Source organism: Arabidopsis thaliana, chromosome 3, assembly GCF_000001735.4.
Source record: "Arabidopsis thaliana chromosome 3, partial sequence".
In the NCBI taxonomy this organism is placed as follows: domain Eukaryota; kingdom Viridiplantae; phylum Streptophyta; class Magnoliopsida; order Brassicales; family Brassicaceae; genus Arabidopsis; species Arabidopsis thaliana.
Window position 1 is genome coordinate 5,920,321 of NC_003074.8, and position 26,372 is coordinate 5,946,692.

The following is a 26,372-nucleotide window of genomic DNA, read 5'->3' on the forward strand; positions in this document are numbered from 1 at the left end:
AGAAACGGTAAATAAAGGTGGTCACTTGCCAGATTTGTATGGCCTACATTATCCAAATATGTAACTACATGGAAATTAAAAACCACTGAAAACAAGTGAACAATATTGAATATTCGAAACAGACAGTATACAAATTTCTCACAAAAATATCTCTAAAAATATAAAAGATCATTTTTTCATGTCTAATAGTCTCAATGAAACATGGAACACCAAGCTGACTCAGAATCACTAACACAACATGAACCAAACCGCATCAAAACTTGGAGAGATAAATAAAACTGTAGCTTAATGTTTAGAGGCACTTAGAGAAGAGACTTGTGTATATAGGAAAAGAATTGAGAAAGGTTGAGATAGCTTCAGAGGGTACGAGATTTATTACTTTCTGGTGATGCTTCTCCATTAATGATAACACCAGTTTCTGCGGATCGATTTCATTCAGAGAACCTGCAATATCAGTACTTAAGAAAATTAAAAATCTAGGTTTTAAACAAAGCAATAAATTGTTTCTTATCTTGTTGTGAAGAGCAAACTTTACCCAAATCAATCTCATGGTCATCATCTTCTTCATCCGCCTCTTCAATAACTTCACTATCCTCCAATTCTGCTGCAACTTTGGCATACCTTTCTAGAAACTCTTCCTCCGTTTCTTCACACTCATCGCTCTCGGAATCCTGTTCAAAAAAAAAAGACACAAAATGAGACTGCTTATTTGAGAAGAAACAAACCACTAGAAGATCCAATGTTGTTTCTTGAAATTAGCCGTTTATAAACTACTTTGCATCTGGACCAGCAAATTGATTGCAGAACATACTTTGATTATAATTTAATAACGAGTACTAGAATTCAAATCAAACCTCGTCATTTGAATCAGTTTCTTCAGATTCTGTCTCTTCTTCTCCAGGTTCTCCATCATCTTCATCATCGTCTGTTTCTTCGTTCACTTCCTTTAGCCTTCGAGAAGCCTCCATCAATGAAACAAAGCACTTCCTTGCCAAATCATCAGTTGCATTCCCGTGCCTTACATCTAAAAGATGCTCGATCACCTTTACTAGCGTCATCACTGAAACAAGAGGTCTTTTAGTCTATGCTCATGCATTTATGATTAACAACAGTTACTACATACAACTAAACCTTTTATGATTATGTGACGAGTTGGCAAAGGCACATGTTTAACATGTGAACTGTAATCGTAACTTTACCACAGAAAGGAAAGATTTATCTACTCACCATATAGTTTTACTTCCGATACTACTGATGGACTGTCATCACACGTAAGCGAGTATGAAAAAGCCAATGAAGATACCCATAACTCGAAACCTCCAGATATCACTTTCTCTAAAACGCCTTCCACAATATCGGAATAGGAGATATAGCATGATGATATTGCCAGTAATAGAGGCCTCCACAATGTACAAGGTTTCTCACGCAATGCTAAAAAATGAGAAAAGGCTGATTCAGCGAAGACCATCGCCAATGATTTCCCCACCCCTTCGATGTCAGATGAGTAGTCGGGTACATATAATAATGTGTGGACACAAGAACAAGCCCTCCTTGTGGCCGACGGATACTCAAGTATGGCTTTGCTGACAAATGAACCAATGGATTCTACAACAGATCGTGGACGGACTGGCATGGCTGGAGGGGATGGTATATCTCTGAAAAGGAAACTCCTAAAACCATATTTATTGTTTATACCCACAACTTCTTCTATACAGTCAAAAACTGATAAGTCCTCCGACTCTTCCCAACCATTCCAACTAGCAAGAATATCGGCCCAAACTATGAGTAAATCAGTTAATCTGAGCTCCACAAATACATTGCAATTAGTAGCAGCAATCACAATGAACCGCAACATCGTCGACAAATGATCTATGCATGAAGTCGGAGGCACATCTGTTGCCTGAACCATGCAAAGAGAAAAGGCAGAGCAGTATCCTAAAATTAGAACAGTGTTTCAATTTCTATAAATTGTAGTACAAAGGAGTAGTAATTTAACTACCAGCCATGCATGCTGTAAAAGTGCTGACAAAGCTTTGCTGATGGTGCCTTGACCAGTTAGCCATATTTCAGTCGCCTGATTATTCTCCTCATCCGCTTCAGGCTTAGAGCTTTCATAAGTCTGAGTCATCGCTGCTAATGTCTCAAGGCCACCTAGAATAGCCTACGTTGAAAATAATATAAGACATTTCACAATACCTAGACCACGAACAACTGAAAATACTACAAATATTTTGGTAGCGTCAAGGATTTCATGTGCGTGATATAAACATAGGTGTGTCAATTTTTTTTACTTCAAAATACGAGGAATACATTCCGTTACCTTCAGTTTCATGTTGTTGAAACTTCAATATAAGCAAAAAATTTAAGAAAGGCAGGACTAAAACATACCTGAGACCATGGATCTTCACTTGGATGCATAAACTTCAACATATTACTTACTAGAGAAGAGACAATGTAAGGAATATGCATTGCAATATCTTGATTTCCCGACTCGACCACGGATTTGAGAAGCTGAAACAACATGCTGTCCTCGTCTTCCTCATTACCAATCTTACCAGTAATAAACTGAAGAAGCGGCAACAATTCAGGTGGTTGGTACTCATTCTGAAGACAACAAACATATTCTTTGAGTTAGATATGACAAGCCATCACTTCAAGCCACGAGTGCAATTGTTAATATAAGTGCTGACTTACTTCGAGTAGGGAACCTATTCCACCAGCAGCTGAAAAACGCACTGGGTAACAAGAAATCTCCACCTGATCTGGCATTGCTAATGCCTTTAGTAGGGAAGAAAAAACATCTGCATTCATCTCCTGAAAGCATAAAGCAATTAATCAATTATGGGTTCACTAGACGTAAATTGCTACAAATTTTAATAAGTGACTATAATATATCATATCGCAGCAAATGGTTTTCTTAAATATATATATTTCGGTGATTTACAGCATCAAGAAGAATAAGTTAAATTTACACCTCAGGTAGGCAAGACGCAAGCTCTCCAAGTACCCAATTTGCAGATGCAACCAAGTAAGGTGAGCAATCAGGTGTAGAATAAATGGGTAGCACACGGGTACGGACAAAAGATGCCACATACTCAGGATTTTGTTCTTGGATAAACTGCCGGAAAAAAGGAGCCATCGTAATTCTATGTACTGTTTCAGTCAATGCTTAATTCCAAAGCAAAGAGAACCAGATTTGCTCACCTCTTGCAGGCTACCATATGCCATTAGGACACCGAAATAGCTGACATGTCGACATAGCAACAAAGTCAGCTTAATAAAAAAGTAAAAGGGAATGAAACAAGATATACTAAAGTGAAAGAGAACAGTTAACAAGAAGCACTTCCAACCCGATATTAGATTTTCAAAATGTTTAATAGTTGTCTGAGGAGTCTTGCAAAGAAGATAAGAGAGCCTTGTATATACTTTCAGTCTACTGAAAAAATATCTATGGCAAGATGATCACGAGCTTGCAAAACGAGTTTTTAAAGTTCAATTCAAGAACATATTTTCTAATAACCAATGCAAGCATTTAACATAACGTTACTCAATACGTCAAACAAACATGTACCACACTGCTCAGAGCTTGCAAAAGCATTTTTTATTTGGTTTAGGCATCTGCCAAGGATTTCAATGAGTTAGAATCAGAAGTCATGAAAATGTATAGAACTCACGCTGCTGAAGTACTAGCATCCAGTTTGTAACTCTTCGAAGGCACAGGAAATTTTGACAAAAATGGAAGCACCAGTAGATCACCCATGCATCTTTGGTTATTTCCTCTGTTCTTTTCACCTTTCTTCCGCTTACATGCTGCTGGGGAAGCTGTATTTGTAGTAGATACTGGTGGTCCCTATGAGAAATGGATCACAACCTATAAGAACCTATTAACAAATAGCTGGAATAGGTAAATGAACAACTATAGTTTCTTCACCTTTGACATGGCAAGGACACAAAGTAAGTTCATAGCGCTTTTCCTGGCTGTAAACAAGTCATCCCTCCACCCAGAAATTTCTTCCTGCCAAAACGAGAGTGCTATTATTTCCTAACTTCTGGAACATAGACAAAATAATAATCCGTGTAGAGAGAGATAGAGATAAGTTTCCATACTAGTTCAGATGGAAGGTTTTTCCTTATGAATTCATCTGCATCTTCCTCCCACTCAGAGATGTCCTACTTGCAAAAGCAACCCAGAAAGACCACTAAAGTTTTTGAAATAATGGTAGTAAGCAATGCTTGCAACACAGATTACAATTAAAGGAAAGCGTACCCTCTCATTAAGCACCAGGGCTGGAAAGATTGCGGAGTCCAACAAAAAGGAAAAATGGGGTGAAAGTAATCTCCATCCCTGTTTACAAGGTACCAAATATTTGCTTTCATAAACATTTGATAAAATCTATTTATATTTGCTGTAAATTTGCTAACAACTTACAGGGCCAATTTCCATGACGCGTGAAATTACGTCAAAAGCAAGTGATATAATTCTCTCAGTTAGGCATCCGAGCTTCTGCACATGATAGTAGGCCCTCATAGCATTAGATTAAGAAGATAGTAACATTTTGATGAGAAGCAGCAATTTTTGTAGTAACAAATTGCTAAACATACATACACCGATGTTTGAGCTATGTTTGACAATCTTCATTGAGCAGTTTATTATTTCCGGCACCAATCTGAATCAAATATATTAGGCATGGGAAATAAGCATTGCTAAGAGGACTTGGGGTGTTTGCATACTTATCAGAGTATTTTCTATGTCGGCTGACAAGCGTGCAAAAGAGGAGCAAACTTCTTTTTCCAGCTTTCGATCTTATCAAGTACCCATCAGAAGGAGTTACACTCCAGTCAAAACTCAAGGAGTCCAGAATTCTGATCATATCTTGACAGAAGGAACCGAGCAGAGGTGACAAAGCAGATGGCATATGGGACTTCACCTACAACACAAAACAACAACAGTAGATAGTACAACATGAACATGAAATGAAAAATGATAAATTATGAGTAATAATCAATGGCAATTTTCAATCACTCAGACATGCAATAACAATTCTGGAAACTTCGTGTATCTGCAATATAAACTGAAAATTGTGACTTACTGAAAAGTATAGGCATTTGCAAATAATGTGGAGTGTCTTTTCCAATTCCAGTTCATCCCATCCATGGGTAGTCAAAGCCTGCTTCAGAATCATACCAGATAGGAATACTCATTGAGATCCAAAGAGAAGATGTATCTTACATAAACTTGTGAGTAGATGAAGAACAAGAAAAAAAGTAAGAGAAAAGGATAACCTTGTCAATGAGACGATGTAATACTGACACCAAGGGTACTAGAATTTCTCTCGCGATACTCTCCAGCTGTTGTGGCACTGGCTCCTTTGCAAGTTTTGGTTGCAGGAAGTACTGCAAAGCAAACACACAGAAATAAGCCAGCCTTATTCTCATAGACCACACTGGACCAGGTTCAAAATAGAGGACTACCCCTTCAAAATACACATGTTTTCAGATTTATTTGAAGTAGTTAATAATCTTAAATTTGCAGCCAGAAGCAACAAAAGTTCACAACCAAAATAAGGGATGATCAACCATAATATGATGGCAAACAGGGTGCAGTAGAGGAGAGCTGATGGAAGAGAGAGATATAAAAATCTAAGTTTAAAGCTCATCACTTCCTTACTATATTCTTTTTTCTTACGAAAGAGAATGATGTAACAAATACCTGAAAAGGCTTTACAACTGTAAGCAATACCATCAGAGCGTTCACAGTACTCCAGCTAGAGTTTGAACTGCTAATTAAACTGCTCTTCTCGATAGCAGAGCGCAGCTCCGGTACAAGTTTAGGCCATGCATTTTTCCTAACAAATTCTGACACAACAACAATGTGCAGCTGCCCACAAGTGAAGTAAAATGAAGATGTGAACAAATTCAAACTAAAATCTACAGGACGGAGGGGTTATAATAAGATTTGCAACAACTAGTCCAGATGAAGTTAAGCTTGTTGAATACACCTACCAGTTCAAGTAAGACTTTAAGAACTGCAGGCTCTGCCTGAAGCAAAGCTAGGAGGAGCTGATCCTTAAACTCCTTGCTGACTTCTGAGATTGTCCCTTCAGTGCCAGTGCTCTTTCTGGTAAAATTCTTCAGATATGTTGCAGCAGCAACTTTCAGGCTTGGATTTTCACTTCCTGTCAAAAAAATATATATTGAATTAGCATTAACTGTGAAGTCAACCAACGTAACCCTAATTGTTCCATCCGGTTCAAGGAAATCAAAATCGCATCTCTTCACCAGAAGTCAATGCTTCGGAATAAAGTGAATTGATAAGTAAATCGGGTAAAAATGAGAAGACAACCCAAACAAAACAAAAAAGCTTACCGGAAGCGATGGAGAGAAGACGATAAGGGAAATGAGGGAGCTTCGTAGACAGTAGATCCAGAGCCTCCGTCGCCTCGCGGACAGAAACGCCATCAATAGAAGTAAGCGTCTGGTCAAGAAGCCGAACAATCTGAACTGAGTCGTCGTCGCCGACGAACATTGCGTTTCTTTTTTTTCTTATTGCTTTTTCATTTTCTTCCCTCCAAACTTTTTTATTTACTGATGAAATTTGGGGAACATCAGTGGCGGGAATAATTCAGGTTACTTTATATATTACGGAAGAATGAATAAAAAACAAGTCTGGTTGAATTTCGAAGACTTTGAAAAGATTTGGGTTCGAAGACTTTGAAAAGATTTGGGTTCGAAGAATTTAACAATTAGTTTGTACTGTTGTATACTGATAAAGCTAAAAGTTTGGAGACTAGACTTTGAGGGTATTTGGCAAATTTAACCCCAAAAAAACTTAATGTTTAGTTTAATGATCATTGTCTTGGTTAGCTTCTCTACACGATGTAGTTATTAAATGGTTGTATTAGCTTAGTTTATCATACATTATATTCGTAGTGATATATGTTATCACAGCATTATTACCACCTATGATGTAAATTATTCCAACAATTACGTTGTCTCATTTATTTAAAGTCCTTTTCTATTGTTAGGTTTTGATCTTTTCTCTGTGGACAAAAATATATGTTGTATGACATCTCTAATTGGTTTAATTGGCATGTTCATTGTATGTAAGAGCATAGTTTTTTTTGTAGACCTGCTAACTGATACGGTTGGTCCCTTTCTATGTTGAGTCTCTATGTGGAAGGTAAATTCACTCTAGCTTCTTTCATCTAATGACACCAAATATATAATGCTGACAGAAAAAAATAAAATATCCAACAACTTTTAAAAAATTAAAGCATATAATTTATACTTTAAAGCATATCCAACTCTAGTCAATGGAAAGTTTCTGAAATCTAACCAAATTTATTTACTTTATTAAATATATATATATATATATATTATATTAAAATGCTATGAATTTCAATTTATTAAATTTATTTAATTTTTTAAAAGAAAATATATTATATTAGAATGCAATGAATTTCAATTTATTAAATTTCTTAATTTATTTATTATTAACTTGTTCATTTTCATTTTATAATGAAGATATTTAACTATAGACATTATATATACAAATTTTCTTTCTACCTTTTTTTACTTTAGTTTGAATAACGTATTTTAAAAATAAATTCGAACGTTATGTTATATAAATAAGTACGTCAATTAACTACAAATGTCTATTAATAATTACATTATAATGGACTCAAGTCACTTTGCGAAGGAGTAAAAATGTATAATGCAAAGTTACTTTATCATTTAAATCATTCAACTGATACGTTTTTCTTTAGGTTGGCTACCAAATTTTAATATTTTTTTAAACTTTTTAAAGATATTATATCTACAAGTTTTTTCTAGATATAAATATGAGATCTTAAAAATAAATTCAAAAGTTGTGTTATACGAAGTATAACTAAACACGGTACGTTGGTATCATACTATTGAACACGTGTAAAAGCTTACTTAATTAATACTATAATACAGTGTGACTTTATAATATAAACTTTAATGCATCCAACTGTAGTTAAGATCATTTTTGTGACATCTTATCCAAATTTAGTTTGTTATGATCAGGGTCCATAAAAAAATTATTGACAGTCAATAACATATCTTTTTTATGCAAAGAAATATCTTTACTTATTCTTTTTTTTTTGTAGGAATATCTTTACTTATTCTTGAGTTTCAAATTTCCATTTTAAAATAAAGATATTTAATTATAGTAGACAATGTATGTGTATATAAATATGTGTGATGCGTATCATCTTTTTACATATTTTGGAGAGATCAAGGCGAAGATTTGGCAAGGGCTCGTCAATCGTCCCACCTACGTTACTATTGTTGATTTGTTGTTGTCGTCAAATTCTTGCCCGTGAGTTCTGAACTTAATTATGTTTTCTAATCAAATTTGTAGATAACTCATATTTTCTTAGGTTTCTAATTTAGTTGATACATTTTATAAAAGAAAACAAAAAAAAAAAACTTAAATTTTGTATACTGTATACATTTTTTTTATCAAACGTATACTGTATAGATAAATCCAATTTTTAGAATATCATCTGGTGTATTTTCCCCAAATATTTATAGGGGGGATCTGGTATTTGGGGTGGATCTTTTGTTTAAAGTCTACCCAATTATTCAGAGATATTTAAAATTATTTATATATTTTAATTTTAAATAAAACAATCAAATACTCTGTTAGAATCTTGATAGCTTTTAGTGGTTACAATCCATCGTGAATCTGTGAAAATTCAAGCCATATTGTGCTTACTTAGTATTGTTTATCAGGGTTTTATTAATACTATGGAAATGGAATTTACACCAAATTCGTTTTTTTTTCTTGGTTTATACCAGATTATATATAGTAAGTATATCTCCCACATCTGATATGTAACATCCTAACGCCTAAAGTTTTTCCTGCATTTCAATCAAAAACCCTTTATTTTGTTTTATTTTATTTTAAAAAGAGGTACATAAATTATTATACAAGTAACATTGTAGAAGATTCGGATATGATCGACTTTCGTCTAGCATCTACGTGTCCAAATGGCAACTGTACAGTCGATATTATTAATAATTTGTGAAATCTTTCATATGGTAATTTAAGCTTAAATAATATCGATCTTGTTTTTGGGAATGTGACACGTTTAGGTACTTTTAGAGAATTTTATTCCTTTTGAGGCACTTGTCAGGGATGAGGCACTTTTCCAACTTTTTCATTAAACTTTTGACCAATTTGTCCTTGAAAATTAAAAAATTATAATTAAAAAAAAAGTTTCATCTCTCCACGTTCCTTTTTTTTCCTTCTTCTTCGTCGCTTCTTCTTTTTTCTCTCTCTCTCTCTCATTATTACTTTTTTTTCTTTCCTTGCAAAATCAAACATTTAAGAGTTTATCAAAATCAAACATTTGAGAGTTTATGGAAAACCCAAGTTGGCAAATTCCAGTATTAAATTTCATATCCATTTGATCGCTTTGTTTGATACAATTTGATTCTTTCTTGATAAATTGATGTTTCATTGAAAGTCTAACCTTAAAAGCATATTCTTTTGCTTATGAGAATCACTTATTTCCACATGGTTACGTTTACGTGGACAAGTTATCATGGAGACAAACTAGCATCATTTTTTTTTCATCATTTTTATTCTTACAAATCATAGAAATTCTGAGATTATCTCAAAATTCTCTATCATAACTTAAAAACGAAGAATATATTAAGAATCAACAACAGAACATTGCTGCTACAATTGATCTTCTTACACGCTTTATATACTTAAACTTGAGTACTTGGACACTCATCAATGGACAACTATGCTTCAGATGTGAGTTACTAGATGACCACTTGGACTAGAGTGCTTGGACACTTATCAATGGACAACTATGCTTCAAATGTGAGTTATTAGATGACCATTTGGACTTGAATGCTTGGACACTCATCAATGGACAACTATGCCTCAGATGAAGTTACATCGACAATGGCCTTTTTGCTGCTACTCGCGTTCTCAACATCACGAACCGTTTCAAGCCCAGATTGCTTAGAAGGTAACTGATCATGGTTAACATCCTCACTTTTCATTGTAATCGATGACAGAGATTCCTTAATCAAGGAGAGAAATAAATGGAACCAAATCAAATAATTGTTGAGAGACAGGGAAGATGATGATAAATCATATGAAATTGGGTTTTTAGTTTTGATTTGGAATATTGAGATTCCCGTAAAAAATTGGTTTTGATTTTGGAAAGAAAGAGAAATAAAGACGATGGAGAAAAGAGTTGAGAGAGAAAATGAGGAGAAAGCGTTGTGGTTCAGAGGGCAATTTAGGAATTTTGATTTGGTAAAGTGCCTTCTCCTTTCAAAGTGCCTATTTGTGGCTAAAGTTTCAAAATAGTGCCTGTACGTGTAATATTCTCTCTTGTTTTTGTAGATGGAGGATCCCTTGAAGAATACCTTGACAAAAAAAAGCGTGTGGATACGTACACGTGAGAATATACTCATGTTAGTGTATCTTGTTATATCTTAATCGGTATTACATTTTTCGATAGATTTAGTGAAAAATTATCTAAACTTTGGATAAATTAATGACAGGATGACGTCAGGATTGGTTTACTCGGTAGTCCTAAATTTTGTACTCATGACCGCATTCGCTTTGCTAATTTTGCAAGTTTCGCGTTCATATGGTTTTGATCCCTACCAGCTTGCCAAAGTTGTTATGTTTTTCTACATCTACTTGATGGCTGGCCTCGTTGAAATATTTAGGAGAATGTTTCCAAAGCCGGACAATAACATTCCTGAGCTTCATCTGGTGGGATTTCTCGCCCTTTTTCAGTGTACGGTTGGGTTAAAATATTCATGTACGTTGGGGTTAAAATATCTTAATTTTGCTTTCATATATGTCGAAATATTAATTGGGTGTTGGTTTTTCTTCGTTTGGTGTCTGTTTCACATCGTCTCACATAACTGAATCGCCACTTTAAAATCAGTGTCTTTGTAATCTCTACACTATTATTTGAGCAATGTTAAAACAATTTTAATCTTTGTTGATGTGTTATATTACAAATAATGCCATCAACATTTTAGCCGTATTAGAGATTACATTAGAATGGTAATTAGATAATTTGTTTTTCAAAAACACGCGAATCTTAAATGAAACAAATAATTATCCGACGTAGCATCTTTCAAGGTGCTCCGTGACAACACTTCCTCCAATATAAATATTATATGGTGCTGACATGAAACAAATTGAAAAACAAAGATTCAATAACAGCTGCTAATGTCATATTACTTACGCGTTTAGCTCCTGGTCCGTGCGAGACGAAAGTTAAGAGATAGATGAAGTGAGCACCAAATCAGAACAAGTTGACGTAATAGATCGAGACTTGACTGGTCAAGATACCATAGATCATCCAAGTCACTGTGCTCACCAACGTACAGATCAAAGGCCAGTATTGGCGCTCTCCCGTTGTTCCATCCATCCAAATCCTCCAATACGTCGCCCTAGACGTAAATTTGGTTAGAGACTATATAACATCCTATAACAATTCAAATAACTCTACCGATCGATCGCTTAAAAATCATTATCACTCAGTTAGATTTCATGCATATGTATATATAATAATGAAGAGAGAAAGTAGTCTCACGCCGGAGAGATGAAGTACAAAGCAGAGACGACATTTCCTGCAGTATAGAGAAGAAAATCATTATATATACAATTTTACAAAACTAAAACGTATATGATATAAAAAAAAGAGTAGGGGAAATGCTAGGAATTTTCACATATGATCATCATCATCGTCATGCTGTAAACAATTGAGAGAACGGGAGTTAATTAATAATAATATGGAGAAACGAGATTAGAGTAAAGATTATCAACCATATCATAGAACGTATGTATATATAGAGATAAAGTCTTAATAACAAAAAAAACAGTCTTAATAATCGTTTTTTACCTTTTACGTGTTTACTTCTACTTGTGACTTATTTACTTTAATTGCAACTTTTTTTACGGTCTAGATTCATTTTAAAGTTTTAACAACACTTTAGTTTGAAATTCAACACATTTTCAAACTACACTTTCACGTGATTTTCTTCATTTAACTTGACATCGTGCATGGTTATAAAGCCTGTACACAATACGCACTTTGCAATAATTGTTTGTTAGTCACTGATCATTTTTCATTGGTCCACTAAATAAACTATTATATGTTTGATTGTTAATATGTAAATTTAGGGGGAATTTAAGTAACATGTACGTAGCCTTGTTCTATTTCAGGTGGAAGTATGGCTATTATATTCCTCTTTTTTTTTAGCAACAACTAATTACATTAATTAGGCTAATTAGGGGTTCTTACAAGCAAAAGAGCCTTCTTTAGCCTAGCTATATATGTTTATCAGTAAATATATATATATATATATATATATATATATATTTGTCAAAGCTATGTTTAGGAGTATATATTTACGCTATTTTGTGATATTTTCGTATGTCAAACTCAAAGGAATTTAAATTAATCAACCTAGCTATGAGTTATGTGTTGGATTAAATTCCTCTTTTCTTGAATATACATTTGGTAAAATAGTCTTGTATGTAGACTACCGATTAATCGCATGCATGTGTGTAGATATATCACACACTCAATATATTTAAGATTAAAGATTATTTTATTAGTTAATTAAAATTTTGGAAAACGCCATAAGCTTCAGAATGTATGAGTCTAGTCAGACTCTCAAACGTCAGATTAACGATATGGAAATTACACTTTCTAGTGATTTGTTTATTTATTTAATTTGACTTCGTGTTATAAAGAGATCAGAGACATTGATCACATGTTTACATTATTGCACCACCACTTTTGTTTTGTACGTAGGTTGGGCATTATTCTCCCTTGAATCCATTAATTTCCTTCATTGTAAACAACAACACTGCTTTTGAAAAATAAATAATTTATTAGGGATAAGGCCAAATTCACTTCCATAATCTGTCACATACTTTAATTCATGACTAATGTTATTTCAACCCTTGTCGTTATTATTTTTTTAAACAAAAAGCAGTGGATGTCCACAACAGAAAGTTTGATGATCCTCACTCTTTTTACGTTACTGTGTAACGTGTGCATATACTAATTGCGATTTATGCTAAAATAGTTGGAAACATGAAATTAGTATGTGGTTTCACTCGTTTTCACTTTTCAATTTGTTCCGATCGAAAATGTCATCACTCTTCTAGAAGGTTCTAAATATCGATCAACAAATAGAATACGGTTTTAAAGTTTAAACGAATTGATACAACGAAGATAATGATGTGAGTACTTTTTCTTATAGTTTTTAGGTTTCTTACTCTCTCTTTTAGAGAATGTTTGTTCTACCCTCTAATATTTAATAGTTGTATCTACTTTAGATTTGTCTATATAAATGAAATATGTTGATGAACAAAAAACAGATTGATGAATTAGTAGACAAATGTATATATATGATGTAATAGATATCATAAAATCCACTAGAACGTATCCAATAATGTGTGGGGCATAATAACATGTATTATTTTTCTATTAACAGAAAAAGATGTTTTTGACTATTTGACAAATAAATTAAAGGAAAAAAATCACTTAAAAAATACATCACAAATCAAAGGAAAGTAGAAGAAAAAAAAATTTCAAGATAATATTCCATATTTATGCATACATAAAACTATGTTTAGGATAATAAATTAACAAATAATACCATAACGAGGTTTAATTTAATTTAAAATTTAAATTTCCATAAACCCATTAGAGATAGAAAGGGAAAGAGAGATTTACAGGAAGAGATAAAGAAAAACAACAATGACGAAGCTCTTCTTCTTCTTCTTCTCCTTCCTCTACACAATCACAACCCTAACATTTCCGCCATTAACAACCTCAGCAGCAACATCATGCCGAACATTATGCGGCAACATCCCAATAAACTACCCGTTCGGCATCGACGGCGGTTGCGGATCTCCTCAATACAGAGGAATGTTCAATTGCTCCACCGATCTATATTTCACCACTCCTTCCGGCAGCTATAAGGTCCAAAGCATCGATTACGAGAAGAAAACAATGGTAATCTTCGATCCTGCTATGTCTACTTGCTCGATTCTTCAGCCTCACCACGATTTCAAAATGGCGGATATTCAAAACACTCTTATTAGACCTTCGTACGACACCGTTTTCGCACTTTTCAACTGTTCCAACGATTCTCCTGTTCATAATCGTTACCGGAATCTATGTTTTAATGCCGCCGGCCACTCTTGCGACGAGCTTTATAGCTCCTGTACTTCCTTTCGAATCTTCAACACCACTTCTCCCTATGGTATGAATCGCTAAGTTGAACGATTTGAATTTCAAAATCTCGTCGAAATTTCTCGATTTTCCCCCAAATTTTGAAATCTGTGTTTCCAGGTAACAACAGTACGGTTCATACGACGCCGTATTGCTGTTTCACTAACTACGATACGGTGCGGGTGATGAGTATGAACATTTTGGATTGCTCACATTACACGACGGTGATTGACAATGGAAAAATGAGAGGAGTGGGGCCTTTGGATTGGTCCTATGGAATCGAGCTTTCGTACTCGGTAACGGAGATTGGCTGTGACCGTTGCCGAAAGTCAGGTGGCACTTGTGGCTTTGACGCCGAGACGGAGATCTTTCTTTGCCAGTGTTCCGGTTCCAACAACAACCCTACGAGAGAATGTGGTAATTACCGTATCGATCCCTATACTTTTTAATTAGTTCTAACCAGAATGTAGAATTTATTATCTAGGTCAGTTTAGCCCTAAGACAGCAATACTTGCCTGGATTAGTAATTGTTGTTGTTGGTAAAGAAATTTTGTTTGATTAGTAACTGTGGCATTTGTTCCATGTCAGGTGGAGGTATGACTGATCGAGGAGGCTGCAGTTTTACAAACATAAATTTTATAACGACTCTCTTGACTATGTTCATGTCTTTTATTTACACTGTTTTGTGATATATGCGTATGTCAATTTCTAAGAAATCTATAAATTATGTTTTGGATTAAATATCATCCTTCCTGAATATAGTTTTCGTATATGGGGGTTCAATAAATATATTTGTTAAGATTATTTTATCAATTAAATTCAAAATGTCTTTTAGTAAACAATACTACTAGGCTCTCAAATGTCAGATTAACGACCAACAAAATTTGAACATTACACTTTTCGATTGTTTTTTAATTACACCTCTTGGTTCTTGGATAAAGAGATGAAAGACATTTATTACAGTTGATATTATTGCACCACCACTTTTTGTTTTGTAGGTGAGGCCGTTAATCTCCCTTGATTCACCATTAATTTCATTGTAAACCACTGTATTTATGAAAAATTTAAAGTAAACCCCTTAAAACAATGAGTTTTCGAAAGATATACCTGGAAAAGTTAATCTAATACCAAATTAATGACTGACAGAGGGACAATTCGATTACATTTATTTAATAAAACACTAAATTTGAAAACCGAGATAAAGAAAGGGCCTGTTATCAAAAGAAAAAAGATAATGAAAGGGCCTATTCGTATAATCGAAGAAGTAGAAGGGTTCATCGTAAGAAAATTAAACTTGCTAATTTTGAATATCCACTCCCCCCAATTCAAATCTGAGCTTCAAGGCCAACTACAACAGCTCTCGAAACTTCAAAAGCTCTGGGTAAGCATTAATTTCATCCTCAAGCTTCTGGGCAAGTTTCTTATTGTTCCAGTATGAGCAAACTAAGCGTTTGAATTCGAATCGTCTTCTTATTCTTCCCGGTTGGTGAAAGAGACCACAAGCTACTTCTCGATCTACCATGTCCCGAAACGTTCCGAGAATAGAGATGCCGGAATCGGAAGAAAACGAGTTCGCGAGCTTGTCTTTGTTTTCGCCTTCAAGACCTCCTCTGAATTCGATACCGGATCCAAGTCAAATTCAGAAGGCGAATCATCTACCCCATTTCGATTTGGTTCAGAAATTGGAAGGTACAAGAGCGCAGCATCAACGAACACTTGGTCCAGAGAAGAAATTTGAAGTTTTGGAAGGTAGAGCTGGAAATTCGAGTGATTCGAACCCTAAGATTGTTAATCGTAATGGAAAATCTCGGTCGGAGCCAAACTCTGCGCAGAGTACGCCCACTAGGAACGGTGCTAGGGTTTCTCTTGGTGGTGGTTGTGCTACCGGCGCAAGATTTCTTCAGTCTTTCGGTGGAAGAGGAAGGATTCCGAGGGGAGTTTCTATTGCTGAGTCTGTTAGCTTCGCGGAAACAACTCCACATTTTGAACTCAATGAAGATCATTCGTTTTGGAAAGACCACAATGTGCAGGTTGGTGCAAAATTTAGAAGTTTCTTTATAAATTCGTTTTCTTTCTTTTAAAGTTACTAATTTAGGCCTCTTTCTGTATGGTATAGGTTTTGATAAGGCTGAGACCATTAGGCACAATGGAAAGGGCTAATCAAGGATATGGTAAGTGTTTAAAACAAGAGAGTCCACAAACATTGGTCTGGTTAGGCCATCCAGAGGCCAGATTCACCTTTGACCACGTTGCCAGTGAGACAATATCTCAGGTAAGCCTCATTTTAAAATTCATGTAGTTATCTGAATACAGTGGTGATTTATAGTGTTGATTTTCAGGAAAAACTGTTTCGCGTTGCTGGACTGCCCATGGTGGAGAATTGCTTATCTGGTTACAACAGCTGTGTGTTTGCCTACGGTCAGGTGAGATCGTAAATGATGATAAGTGTTTGCTTATTAGAATTTCTATGGTGCAAGACTAAGAAACTTAGCATCCTCTCATATAGACTGGTAGTGGCAAGACTTATACTATGATGGGAGAGATATCTGAGGCAGAGGGAAGCCTCGGTGAAGACTGCGGAGTTACTGCTCGTATTTTTGAGTATCTGTTCTCAAGAATTAAAATGGTAGTTGCCTAACTTCCTTTCGAGGAATCACTTCAAGCCAATATATTTCAGTACTGAAAAAGGTCTTTTATAACAGGAAGAAGAGGAAAGGAGAGATGAAAATTTGAAGTTCAGTTGCAAATGTTCTTTTCTTGAGATATATAACGAGCAGATAACCGACCTCTTGGAACCATCGTCAACCAATTTGCAAGTAATTCAATTATTTTTCCTCCATCACTTGGTTATTATCCAGTCTGGTGCTTTTTTTTTTTTTCTTTTGAGATTGGTCGTAACCTTGAATTCCATATTTTAGCTTAGAGAAGACTTGGGGAAAGGAGTATATGTTGAAAATCTTGTAGAACATAATGTGAGAACTGTTAGTGACGTTCTAAAGCTTCTACTACAGGCAAGACTTCCATACCCAAACATTCTGTTAAGAGTTTAAGTGTTCAAGTATTTAACTTTATATGTTTTCCTTAACTTTATATGTTTTCAGGGAGCAACTAACCGGAAGATTGCTGCAACCCGTATGAACAGTGAAAGCAGCAGATCCCACAGCGTTTTCACTTGTACAATTGAGAGTCTCTGGGAGAAAGATTCTCTAACTCGTTCAAGATTTGCCAGACTAAACTTGGTCGATTTGGCTGGTTCTGAAAGGTAGCTTGTACTTCTTACTGTGTTTACTTTTGCATCTTTGACTGCTGAAATTATTTTTGATACATATACAGGCAGAAAAGCTCAGGTGCGGAAGGGGATCGCCTAAAAGAAGCAGCAAACATTAACAAATCCTTATCAACTTTGGGGTAATTCTAACAGACAGCTGTTTACGTGTCAGTTTGTCTGCCCTCTGCTTTTTTTTGTCATGAACTGTTTTCTGTTGTACATTTCCAAGCGTCTCAATTCTCAGGTAAAAATAATATGCATACATGTGATGGAGAAAATTTGTGAAGAAACTGAAAATATGCAAAGTATGTAAGGATGGCGATAGTTGTATAGCTTTGAGGTCTTTCCAACTTAAAAATGCTAATGAACTTTGAGATTAATAATCTTATGACAAGATAAGATGCCAACAATTTCTTATACTTTCTACTGTGCTCTACGTTTACGTTCTTGTAACAAAATCTTTGTAGCTACTAACACTTTTCCATTCATCTGTCAATTTAGCTTGGTGATAATGTCTCTGGTGGATTTGGCACATGGGAAACATAGACATGTTCCCTATAGAGATTCTCGACTTACCTTTTTACTGCAGGTATGACTGTTAGAGCACTTAAACCTTCATTTATATTTCTGTTGCAGTTGCATAGGGACTAATTTCAGATATGGTTTCAGGATTCTCTAGGGGGTAACTCCAAAACAATGATAATAGCTAATGTCAGCCCATCTCTTTGGTTTGTACCAATAGCTATTCTTGTTTATTGGGCATACCTTGTCTTGTGTATTTCTGATTTGTTATTGTCTTATTGCAGCTCTACAAACGAAACCCTCAGCACCCTGAAGTTCGCGCAACGGGCAAAACTAATCCAGAATAATGTACTTGTAATTCTTCATTGATTAAGAGCTCCGTTATGAATGTTTGACCTGATGTAAGGTTGCTCCACTCTGATTTTCCAGGCTAAAGTAAATGAAGATGCCTCTGGGGATGTTACAGCACTCCAACAGGAAATAAGAAAGTTAAAGGTATTTACTACTGACAAATTGCATCAAACAGAAAACTTTCCTCGTTTCATACGTAGTCATGTGAGGTGATATCAAAACCTTTTCATTTATTCAAACAGGTCCAACTGACTTCTCTTCTGAAGAACCATGACTCTTGTGGGGCTCTTTCAGACTGCATATCTTCTCTTGAAGAATCCAGATACTCTGGTACATGTAAAGTAGCAGGAGAAACAAGACAAGACAAGTGTCACTGTCAGGTGCATAATTCACTGAGAGTGAAGGTATTTTTGCAACAAATTTGTGGATATCTTGCGACTCTATTATTGAACTGGCTTAATAACTGTATAACAGGTGAAAAATATGAACGATAATATGATTGGTGCTCTCAGAAGGGAAAAGATTGCTGAATCTGCCCTTCAGAAGTCCGAGGCTGAGATTGAGCGTATAGATTGCTTGGTTAGTTTGTTACAAGGACAGTTCATTTTCGTATTTTGAAAGGATATATCCTAGACAGAGACATCTCGAGATGCAAACGAAATAGGTTACATTTTAGTTCATCTTATATTTTGACCTTTTACTACAGGTTAGAGACATGGAAGAAGATGCTAAGCGCATTAAAATAATGCTTAATCTTAGGGAAGAGAAAGTTGGAGAGATGGAATTCTGTACGTCTGGTTCATTGATGACAAAAGAGTGTCTCATTGAAGAAAATAAAACTCTAAAAGGAGAGATCAAGCTTCTTCGCGACAGCATTGACAAGAATCCAGAGTTGACACGTTCAGCCTTGGAGAACACCAAGCTCCGGGAGCAGCTACAACGGTAAATTACCTATTAACTGTTTTGGAAGAGTCTTTATTTTTTAATTAAAAAAACGTCTTATACTCTGATCTTACTATCTTTACAGATATCAGAAATTTTACGAGCATGGGGAACGAGAGGCATTACTTGCTGAGGTGACAGGACTACGTGACCAGGTTTGAGAATGCCTTTACCAAATAAAATTTCAGCCAATAATTCAAGCTGAACTTTTGTCACTTGTCATGCAGCTTCTTGATGTTCTTGAAGCAAAAGATGAATCCTTTTCTAAACACGTTATGAAGGTTTGGGGAAAATATGCTATTTATTATTTTTAATCTTCTTGGAAACTGTTGTTGCTGGTTTCTAATGCGTGAACTTTGATAACACTGTAGGAGAACGAAATGGAAAAGGAATTCGAAGACTGCAGAAACATGAACTCTAGTTTGATCAGGTAATATCAAAATTATATGAAAATTCAATTATCTTTTGTGAAGGATTGACATCGCATGAAAATCATTTACCCTGTTGCATTTTTCTGTTTTGTTGTGGGATGTAGAATGATTGAATGAACCAACTTTTTAGTTCTCTGCTGTATAATTATCTTACACTTTCATCCTATTCTTGGAGTGTTTCAACATACGTCCATAACCCTGTTGTAGCACAATTCTGCTATGGCTTGTGTTTGTTAATACTATAACCTTGAACCTGAAACTTTTTAATTATACACATTGGACATAATATGCTTAATTTGACTAAATTGGAAAAGAAGCCTGCTATGGTACTGTCTCTTATGTTTTGGTGTTGCTTTTCCATGCAGAGAACTAGATGAAATACAAGCAGGACTTGGAAGATACTTGAATTTCGATCAAATACAATCCAACGTTGTAAGAATTCAGAGTGACAGAGAAATGATTGATATAAATTTTTCTTTGCTGGTGGTTTTATCTGTGTTGTACCTTTTGCAGGTTGCATCTTCCACCAGAGGAGCTGAGCAGGTTAATCAAGCTCATAAACATTTAATGGTTTGATGATTGAATATATGTACCATAAGAATCATAGTCTGAATAGTTATACTTACTAGTATTGAACATTGTTTTGCATACTTAAAATTGCTTTATAGGGAAGATTGTTTAACGCCTCTTTCCATTGAAACAGGCAGAAACAATGCCAACTATAAGTGAAATCCAAGAGGAGGTGGCTATTTCACATAGTAAAAACTATGATAGAGGTGCACTAGTGAAGACAGATGAGGGGATAGACCGGTCAATCCTGCAGTTCAAGTTAGGGAAGTTAATGAAGGACCTCGAGGAGGCCAGAACACTCAATTGTAAATATGAAAAAGATCATAAGTCGCAGTTATCTCAACAAGAAGACATTGAAGTAGTCCGTGAGCAAGTCGAGACAGAAACTGCTAGAACCATTCTTGAGTTGCAGGAAGAGGTGATTGCTCTCCAGTCTGAATTTCAAAGAAGAATCTGTAACTTGACCGAGGAAAATCAGTCGATAAAAGATACTATAACTGCTAGAGAGTCAGAAATAAGAGCACTTAACCAAGACTGGGAAAAGGCTACCTTAGAACTGACTAATTTCATCGTCGCTGGGTCCAAATCCATCAAAAATGCCTCTACACAGATTGAAAGTATCATCTGTTCATTTCCACAAGTGAATGCGTGGATAGGTGATTATGTTGAGAAGGCTGCAAAAAATTGTATAAAAAAGGAAGAAACAATTTTACTTCTACAGAAAAGCTTGGAAGATGCAAGGATATTAGTAGCAGAGATGAATTTGAAGCTGAATTCTTTAAAGGGCGCAACAATTGCTCTCAACGAATTTCAACTGGGTGGCAATGCTGCAACGACTGAAGAGGCTTTCAACTTGAATAATGATGTAGACAGGATGAGCGATGAGGTAGACACGCTTGAGAGTAACTTTAAAGCAAATCAATATTCTATTCTGAAAACAGAACGACATGCCGAAGCTGCTTTAGCTGTTACAAAATGGCTTTCTGATTCTAGAGATCAACACCAAATGATGGAAAAAGTACAAGATCAATCAGTTAAAGAATTTGGTACATTAAGTTCAATCTCTGCTTCTCTTAGTGCGGAAGGGAATGCTGATATTAGTTTGTCAAGGGATGGACATCTAAGTGACGCAACATATCCAAAGGGTGATGAGCTTTCAACATCAAGCTCTGACTTTTCAAACTGTAGATGGCAACATGATTGTGCACTGAACGTAAAGTGTCAAGGAGTTTCAAGTTCTGAATCTGACGCTCAAGAAAGTAATAACAAGATTACATCAGCAGCTTTAATTGCTAAGAATGGTTCTGCACATTCTGTTTACTGTGGAGGTATACTTTTGCTTGTTTTCTCTTATTCACCATCCTAAATTTAAGATCTGAAACGAGTAATCTTGAATGACTAAACCACCAGTTTTATTTTATATGTAAATAAAGAAGCTACAGATTTTGTTTCATGCAGAGGGGAGGCAGTCAGTTGAGAAGCCATTGACCATTATGATGGGGAGAGAAGAAACAGAATACAAATGCAGTAAACCGGTAAGCTTTTATTAGCATCGTTTCATTTTGTGAAGGTATATAAAGAAATTGGTTACATGTCAGTGACAAAGTAAACCACTGAACTTATATCTATGCAGCTTTCTTCTGGGGTATATATGGGTCTTATGCAGAGAATGGATCCTGTTAGAACTTTCTTCGATCGATTTGAGGAAGTCAATGCTACCATGAAAGAAGCTGATCTCACAATATGTGAATTAGTAAAGGCCAATGAAAAATCAAATAGTGTTACTGAAATGTGGCTTCAAACCCATGAAGAGTTAATAAGTAAGGAAAAAAATTTGATGGATGATCTTGAACAGGTCAAGTCTATACTATCTGCTTGTGAAGAAGAAAAACAAGTCTTGCTAAATCAAACACACACCACTTTGGCGGACATGGAAAATTCAGTGTCTTTGCTTGAAGAATATTTTCAGGAAATGAAAAGAGGAGTAGAAGAAACAGTAGAGGCTTTGTTTTCCCATGCCCGTTTAGCTGGAAAAGAGCTTCTCCAATTGATTTCCAACTCAAGACCATCACTTGAACAGATTGCATCTGAATTCATGGAGAGAGAGTTCACCATGTATGCAACATACCAATGCCACATTGGGAAACTGATCGATCAAATTTTGGATCAGAGAAAACAGGTTATCACTCCCAACCTTTCAGGCCAAGAAACCAATCAGTCAGTGAAGATTAATGCCATTGGGTATAATGCCGAAGATGAAGTCACTAAAAAGCAAAGCAGAGAAGAGATTGTCACAGGCTTAGAAAATGATGAAGTTGTTCAGTCACATGAAAGCCTATTATATGAGAACTTGTATCTGAAAAAGGAGCTTGAGAGAAAAGAAGCTTTGTTTGAAGGCTTGCTTTTTGATTTTAGGCTACTTCAGGAATCAGCATCAAATAAAAGAGATATCAAGAATGAAATGGATGAGCTGTTTGACGCATTATGCAAAGTACAGCTAGAGCTGGAACTGAAAGCAAGTCAAGTTCATGAGCTTTTTGTTCATAACGAGAATCTTGAAAATTGCTCCATTGACTTGAAAACGGCGTTGTTCACGTCACAGTCAGATCTAGAGCAGGCTAAACAGAGGATACAAATTCTTGCGGAGCAGAATGATGAGTTAAGGGCCCTTGTTAGTGATCTCTGTAAGGAAAAGGCTGCAGCTGAGGAGGGATTGGACGAACAAAGGGATCTTGTCAATAGGTTGGAAAAAGAAATCCTTCACTTGACTACTACAGCAGAGAAGCAATTGCTTTCTGCGGTCAAGTCCATTAAAGAAAATTTGAAAAAGACCAGCGATGAGAAAGATCAGATTGTTGACGAAATATGTTCGTTAAATAATAAGCTTGAGTTGGCCTATGCTATAGCTGATGAAAAAGAAGCAATTGCCGTAGAGGCTCATCAGGTATGTAACTTGGAGCCTTTTGTTTCTAGATGAATCATTTGATCCTTAGCAATATTGAAGAGTTGACAAGAATCTAAACTTGTTCTCATGTAGGAATCTGAAGCAAGTAAAATATATGCTGAACAAAAGGAAGAGGAGGTCAAGATTCTAGAAATTTCTGTTGAGGAACTTGAGCGTACGATAAATATATTAGAAAGACGGGTTCGTTTGCTTTCTTTTTCATTCTCTATATCTGATAGGTATTGCATGAAACTCTTATACCTACTAATATGTGAGCTATTTTGGCTTCCAGGTGTATGATATGGATGAAGAAGTAAAAAGGCATCGTACCACCCAAGATTCGTTAGAGACAGAGCTGCAAGCTCTCAGACAGAGATTGTTTCGATTTGAAAACTTCACTGGCACTATGGTCACAACCAATGAAAGCACAGAGGAATATAAGAGTCACATATCCAGGTCAGCCAACCTAAATCCTACTCAAAATATTAGTTTCTCTTGCATATCTTTCTTGGTGAAGACTGACTTTGGTAAAAATAAATGTAAAATAGGTCGACAGGGCTGCAAGGTGCGCATAGTCAGATACAAGTCCTACAGAAGGAAGTAGCAGAACAAACCAAAGAGGTGTGTTATATTATTGGAATGCTCGGCTCAATTTGTCCATGACATTTCCTGATATTAGCGCAAATGATTATTCTTTGTTTCATTACTTCTACCTTTGTCTTCCCTCACTTACAGATTAAACAGCTAAAAGAGTACATCTCCGAGATCTTACTGCATTCTGAGGCCCAATCATCTGCTTACCAAGAGAAGGTATTAGATGTGTAGACTTTAGCAGTCCTCTGCACTTGGCTTGATTGTTGAATAAATTAGCACCAGCAGATTACTAGTTTCCGCGCTACACATTCTGCTCATATTTGTGTCTCTGTTGGCGTTCTTGCTAAAAAAAAGCCATGTCATGATTTGAAAAAAGAATCAAGAATAGTAACTATTTCTGATTTCTATCGTGATGATCTGAAGGAGGCAAAATTTGATAACAATGGTGTATATTTCGATTAGCACCTGGAAGAGTTGTTTTCCTTATTTCGTAGCTCATATAGTTTCTTTGTTTCCAATCTCAACAGTATAAGACTCTGGAGGTCATGATTCGAGACTTCAAACTAGAGGATTCAAGTTCGTCAGCTGCAGAGACCATATCACATAAAACTGAAAAAAGCTCAACAAGGAGTAGAGGTTCAAGTTCACCCTTCAGATGTATAGTTGGGTTGGTACAACAGATGAAACTGGAGAAGGATCAGGAATTGACAATGGCAAGGGTTCGTGTTGAAGAATTGGAGTCATTGCTAGCTGTTAAACAGAAAGAGGTTTAGCCTACCTTCATTTGATTGTTATTTTTGTGTGGAGTGCTCACAGATCTTTAAATGAATGTGTTGCCAGCAGATGATTTTCATTTCACCTTGATTTCGATTTAAAGTGACTGATCAGTGAATATTTTCTCGTTGGAACAGATTTGCACATTGAACACGAGGATAGCTGCAGCTGATAGCATGACTCATGATGTGATTCGGGATTTACTTGGTGTGAAAATGGATATAACCAGCTATGCTGTAAGTATATCAGAATATATGCCATCTTCAAAAGACTTCATAGGCAGTTTTTCTGAATGTATCGGTTTCTTCATTGGGATATTTCAGGAGTTGATTGACCAGCACCAGGTCCAAAGAGTGGTTGAAAAGGCTCAGCAACATGCTGAAGAGATCCTGTCCAAGGTGATGATACTATATACTTGACGGCATCTATTTAAGTTACTTGGTATTCAATTTTGTTATTGATACCTTTCTTTCTCTTTCAATTTTAGGAGCAAGAAGTCATGAACCTGAAGAGACATATTGATTATCTATTTAAGGATAGAGAGAGGTTAGGCCTATTCTACTTATACTAGAACTGTTCTGTCACGAGCCAAAGTGCTTATTTTTCTCTCGGGATGTTCCTGCCTTTTTTTGGACAGTTGCATGTCAGAGTTGAACAAGAAAGATACAGATGTTCTTGCGACACAGATATCATTAGACCAACTACAAGAGCGAGTTCAGTTGCTTTCTATGCAAAACGAAATGCTTAAGGTAATTAGGAGTTTAATCTACCTATATTCTCACCACCAGTTCTATTTATCATATTTCTATTCCTTAACTCACTGATTCTTTGTATCTTCCGTTTTGCAGAATGACAAGAGCAATTTGCTGAGGAAGTTAGCTGAACTTGATCGAACAGTCCACAATGCACAGGCCAGTAACCATCGTGTTCCACAGACAACAAAGGTATATGTATAACGGGCTGCCTTTGCTTACTGCATGTGGCTGAAACCAATCATAATGGAAAAGAACTCAATGGTTGATTCTAAGATTCTGAATTTCGTTTTATCAAACAGGATACAGCGTCATTTAAACTTGCTGATACTGATTATACCAAGAGACTGGAAAACGCTCAGAAGCTTCTTTCCCATGCTAATAACGAATTGGCAAAGTATCGCAAAACGAGCAATAACCATCCATCTACAAGAACTCAAGGACAGAGCTCTGGTACAAGATATCGGTAAAGAGTTTTTTTTTTAAAGCTTCTCTTCTCCTGGGTTTGTTCTTGAGAGTATATATCGCACGAGTCAAACCTATGAAGCTAGTCAAGCAATCAGAACAAGGCAGAGTGTTTTATATGGCTTGATCGTCCATAAACAAGTCAACTTTCCAGTAGCTTGATGGAATTACGTTCTTGACTTGTTTTTGGTTAACTTTTTGTGTGTGAGTGTCTTAAATTGGAATTGTTGTGTATAAGAATGCATATAACATGTTGCTGCAATTGGCCTGTTGTTGTATTTGTATGTTTATATGCTCCGAACATTTCTTATTGCTAATAAAATAATGGTTTTGTTCCTCATCTAACAACGGAGTAAACGTGAATCAAAGATATGATCGGAGCAAATAGCACAAAAAGATTACCATAAAATCAGGCTACGTCTGTCTCCACTTCAACGACTCATCCTGAGACAATTTTCATAGGAGTAAAAGACACAGGTGAAACTCAGACCG

The 26,372-nt window shown here is 35.7% G+C and overlaps 3 protein-coding genes and 1 long non-coding RNA gene across 8 annotated transcripts; 3 read left to right on the forward strand and 1 right to left on the reverse strand.

The window, feature by feature from the left end:
* Positions 1 to 17: 17 nt before the first annotated feature.
* Positions 18 to 6,717, reverse strand: AT3G17340 (ARM repeat superfamily protein). Of its 2 annotated transcripts, none has more exons than NM_112612.5 (21): positions 6,367 to 6,717; positions 6,004 to 6,176; positions 5,711 to 5,878; positions 5,284 to 5,394; positions 5,091 to 5,168; positions 4,732 to 4,928; positions 4,607 to 4,667; positions 4,430 to 4,504; positions 4,268 to 4,345; positions 4,108 to 4,170; positions 3,932 to 4,015; positions 3,675 to 3,850; positions 3,205 to 3,244; positions 2,975 to 3,118; positions 2,695 to 2,814; positions 2,389 to 2,604; positions 2,000 to 2,161; positions 1,228 to 1,900; positions 855 to 1,060; positions 536 to 671; positions 18 to 444 (listed from the first exon to the last, which is right to left on the reverse strand). In NM_112612.5, exons 1-21 carry the CDS (start codon positions 6,524 to 6,526, stop codon positions 293 to 295), a joined length of 3,273 nt encoding a protein of 1,090 aa, NP_188360.3. In that variant the 5' UTR covers positions 6,527 to 6,717; the 3' UTR covers positions 18 to 292. The 2 variants fall into 2 exon arrangements, with proteins under 2 accessions (NP_188360.3, NP_001189916.1); NM_001202987.1 differs by having other exon boundaries at positions 158 to 444; positions 855 to 1,082; positions 1,241 to 1,900; positions 6,367 to 6,608.
* A 3,980-nt stretch (positions 6,718 to 10,697) lies between these two features.
* Positions 10,698 to 10,914, forward strand: AT3G03465. Its single transcript, NR_141002.1, has one exon. It is a non-coding gene; the product is annotated as an other RNA (long non-coding RNA).
* Positions 10,915 to 13,712: 2,798 nt separating this feature from the next.
* AT3G17350 (wall-associated receptor kinase carboxy-terminal protein) lies at positions 13,713 to 15,056 on the forward strand. Of its 2 annotated transcripts, NM_112613.3 has the most exons (3): positions 13,713 to 14,298; positions 14,388 to 14,684; positions 14,856 to 15,056. In NM_112613.3, the coding sequence occupies exons 1-3, from the start codon at positions 13,791 to 13,793 to the stop codon at positions 14,954 to 14,956; spliced, it is 906 nt and encodes a 301-aa protein (NP_188361.2). In that variant the 5' UTR covers positions 13,713 to 13,790; the 3' UTR covers positions 14,957 to 15,056. The 2 variants fall into 2 exon arrangements, with proteins under 2 accessions (NP_188361.2, NP_001327265.1); NM_001338285.1 differs by lacking the exon at positions 14,856 to 15,056 and having other exon boundaries at positions 13,744 to 14,298; positions 14,388 to 14,728.
* A 503-nt stretch (positions 15,057 to 15,559) lies between these two features.
* On the forward strand, positions 15,560 to 26,220 carry POK1 (phragmoplast orienting kinesin 1). 3 transcript variants are annotated; one of them, NM_001338286.1, is made up of 34 exons: positions 15,560 to 16,297; positions 16,384 to 16,539; positions 16,607 to 16,690; positions 16,774 to 16,893; positions 16,970 to 17,083; positions 17,186 to 17,278; positions 17,369 to 17,529; positions 17,601 to 17,675; positions 18,037 to 18,124; positions 18,205 to 18,263; positions 18,342 to 18,405; positions 18,487 to 18,552; positions 18,651 to 18,812; positions 18,883 to 18,987; positions 19,115 to 19,350; positions 19,436 to 19,505; positions 19,578 to 19,631; positions 19,722 to 19,780; positions 20,147 to 20,213; positions 20,295 to 20,324; positions 20,485 to 21,679; positions 21,810 to 21,886; positions 21,985 to 23,295; positions 23,389 to 23,496; positions 23,588 to 23,751; positions 23,844 to 23,916; positions 24,031 to 24,105; positions 24,417 to 24,656; positions 24,801 to 24,899; positions 24,987 to 25,061; positions 25,151 to 25,209; positions 25,301 to 25,412; positions 25,512 to 25,607; positions 25,718 to 26,219. In NM_001338286.1, exons 1-34 carry the CDS (start codon positions 15,788 to 15,790, stop codon positions 25,883 to 25,885), a joined length of 6,225 nt encoding a protein of 2,074 aa, NP_001326050.1. In that variant the 5' UTR covers positions 15,560 to 15,787; the 3' UTR covers positions 25,886 to 26,219. The 3 variants fall into 3 exon arrangements, with proteins under 3 accessions (NP_001326050.1, NP_188362.2, NP_001326049.1); NM_112614.4 differs by having other exon boundaries at positions 18,651 to 18,788; NM_001338287.1 differs by having other exon boundaries at positions 15,604 to 16,297; positions 18,651 to 18,788; positions 20,295 to 20,351; positions 25,718 to 26,220.
* The last annotated feature ends 152 nt before the right edge of the window (positions 26,221 to 26,372 follow it).

Excerpts from the sequence above, each read along its gene's own strand:
- AT3G17350 (NM_112613.3), top strand. The coding sequence starts at position 13,791 with ATGACGAAGCTCTTCTTCTTCTTCTTCTCCTTCCTCTACACAATCACA. Across the intron at positions 14,299-14,387 it reads CAACACCACTTCTCCCTATG|GTAACAACAGTACGGTTCAT; the intron begins GTATGAATCGCT and ends CTGTGTTTCCAG. Across the intron at positions 14,685-14,855 it reads CAACCCTACGAGAGAATGTG|GTGGAGGTATGACTGATCGA; the intron begins GTAATTACCGTA and ends GTTCCATGTCAG.
- POK1 (NM_001338287.1), top strand. The coding sequence starts at position 15,788 with ATGTCCCGAAACGTTCCGAGAATAGAGATGCCGGAATCGGAAGAAAAC. Across the intron at positions 18,553-18,650 it reads AGGAAATAAGAAAGTTAAAG|GTCCAACTGACTTCTCTTCT; the intron begins GTATTTACTACT and ends TTATTCAAACAG. Across the intron at positions 19,506-19,577 it reads TGACAGGACTACGTGACCAG|CTTCTTGATGTTCTTGAAGC; the intron begins GTTTGAGAATGC and ends CTTGTCATGCAG.
- AT3G17340 (NM_001202987.1), bottom strand. The coding sequence starts at position 6,526 with ATGTTCGTCGGCGACGACGACTCAGTTCAGATTGTTCGGCTTCTTGAC. Across the intron at positions 4,346-4,429 it reads GCGTCATGGAAATTGGCCCT|GGATGGAGATTACTTTCACC; the intron begins GTAAGTTGTTAG and ends CCTTGTAAACAG. Across the intron at positions 4,016-4,107 it reads AAAACCTTCCATCTGAACTA|GAAGAAATTTCTGGGTGGAG; the intron begins GTATGGAAACTT and ends TCGTTTTGGCAG.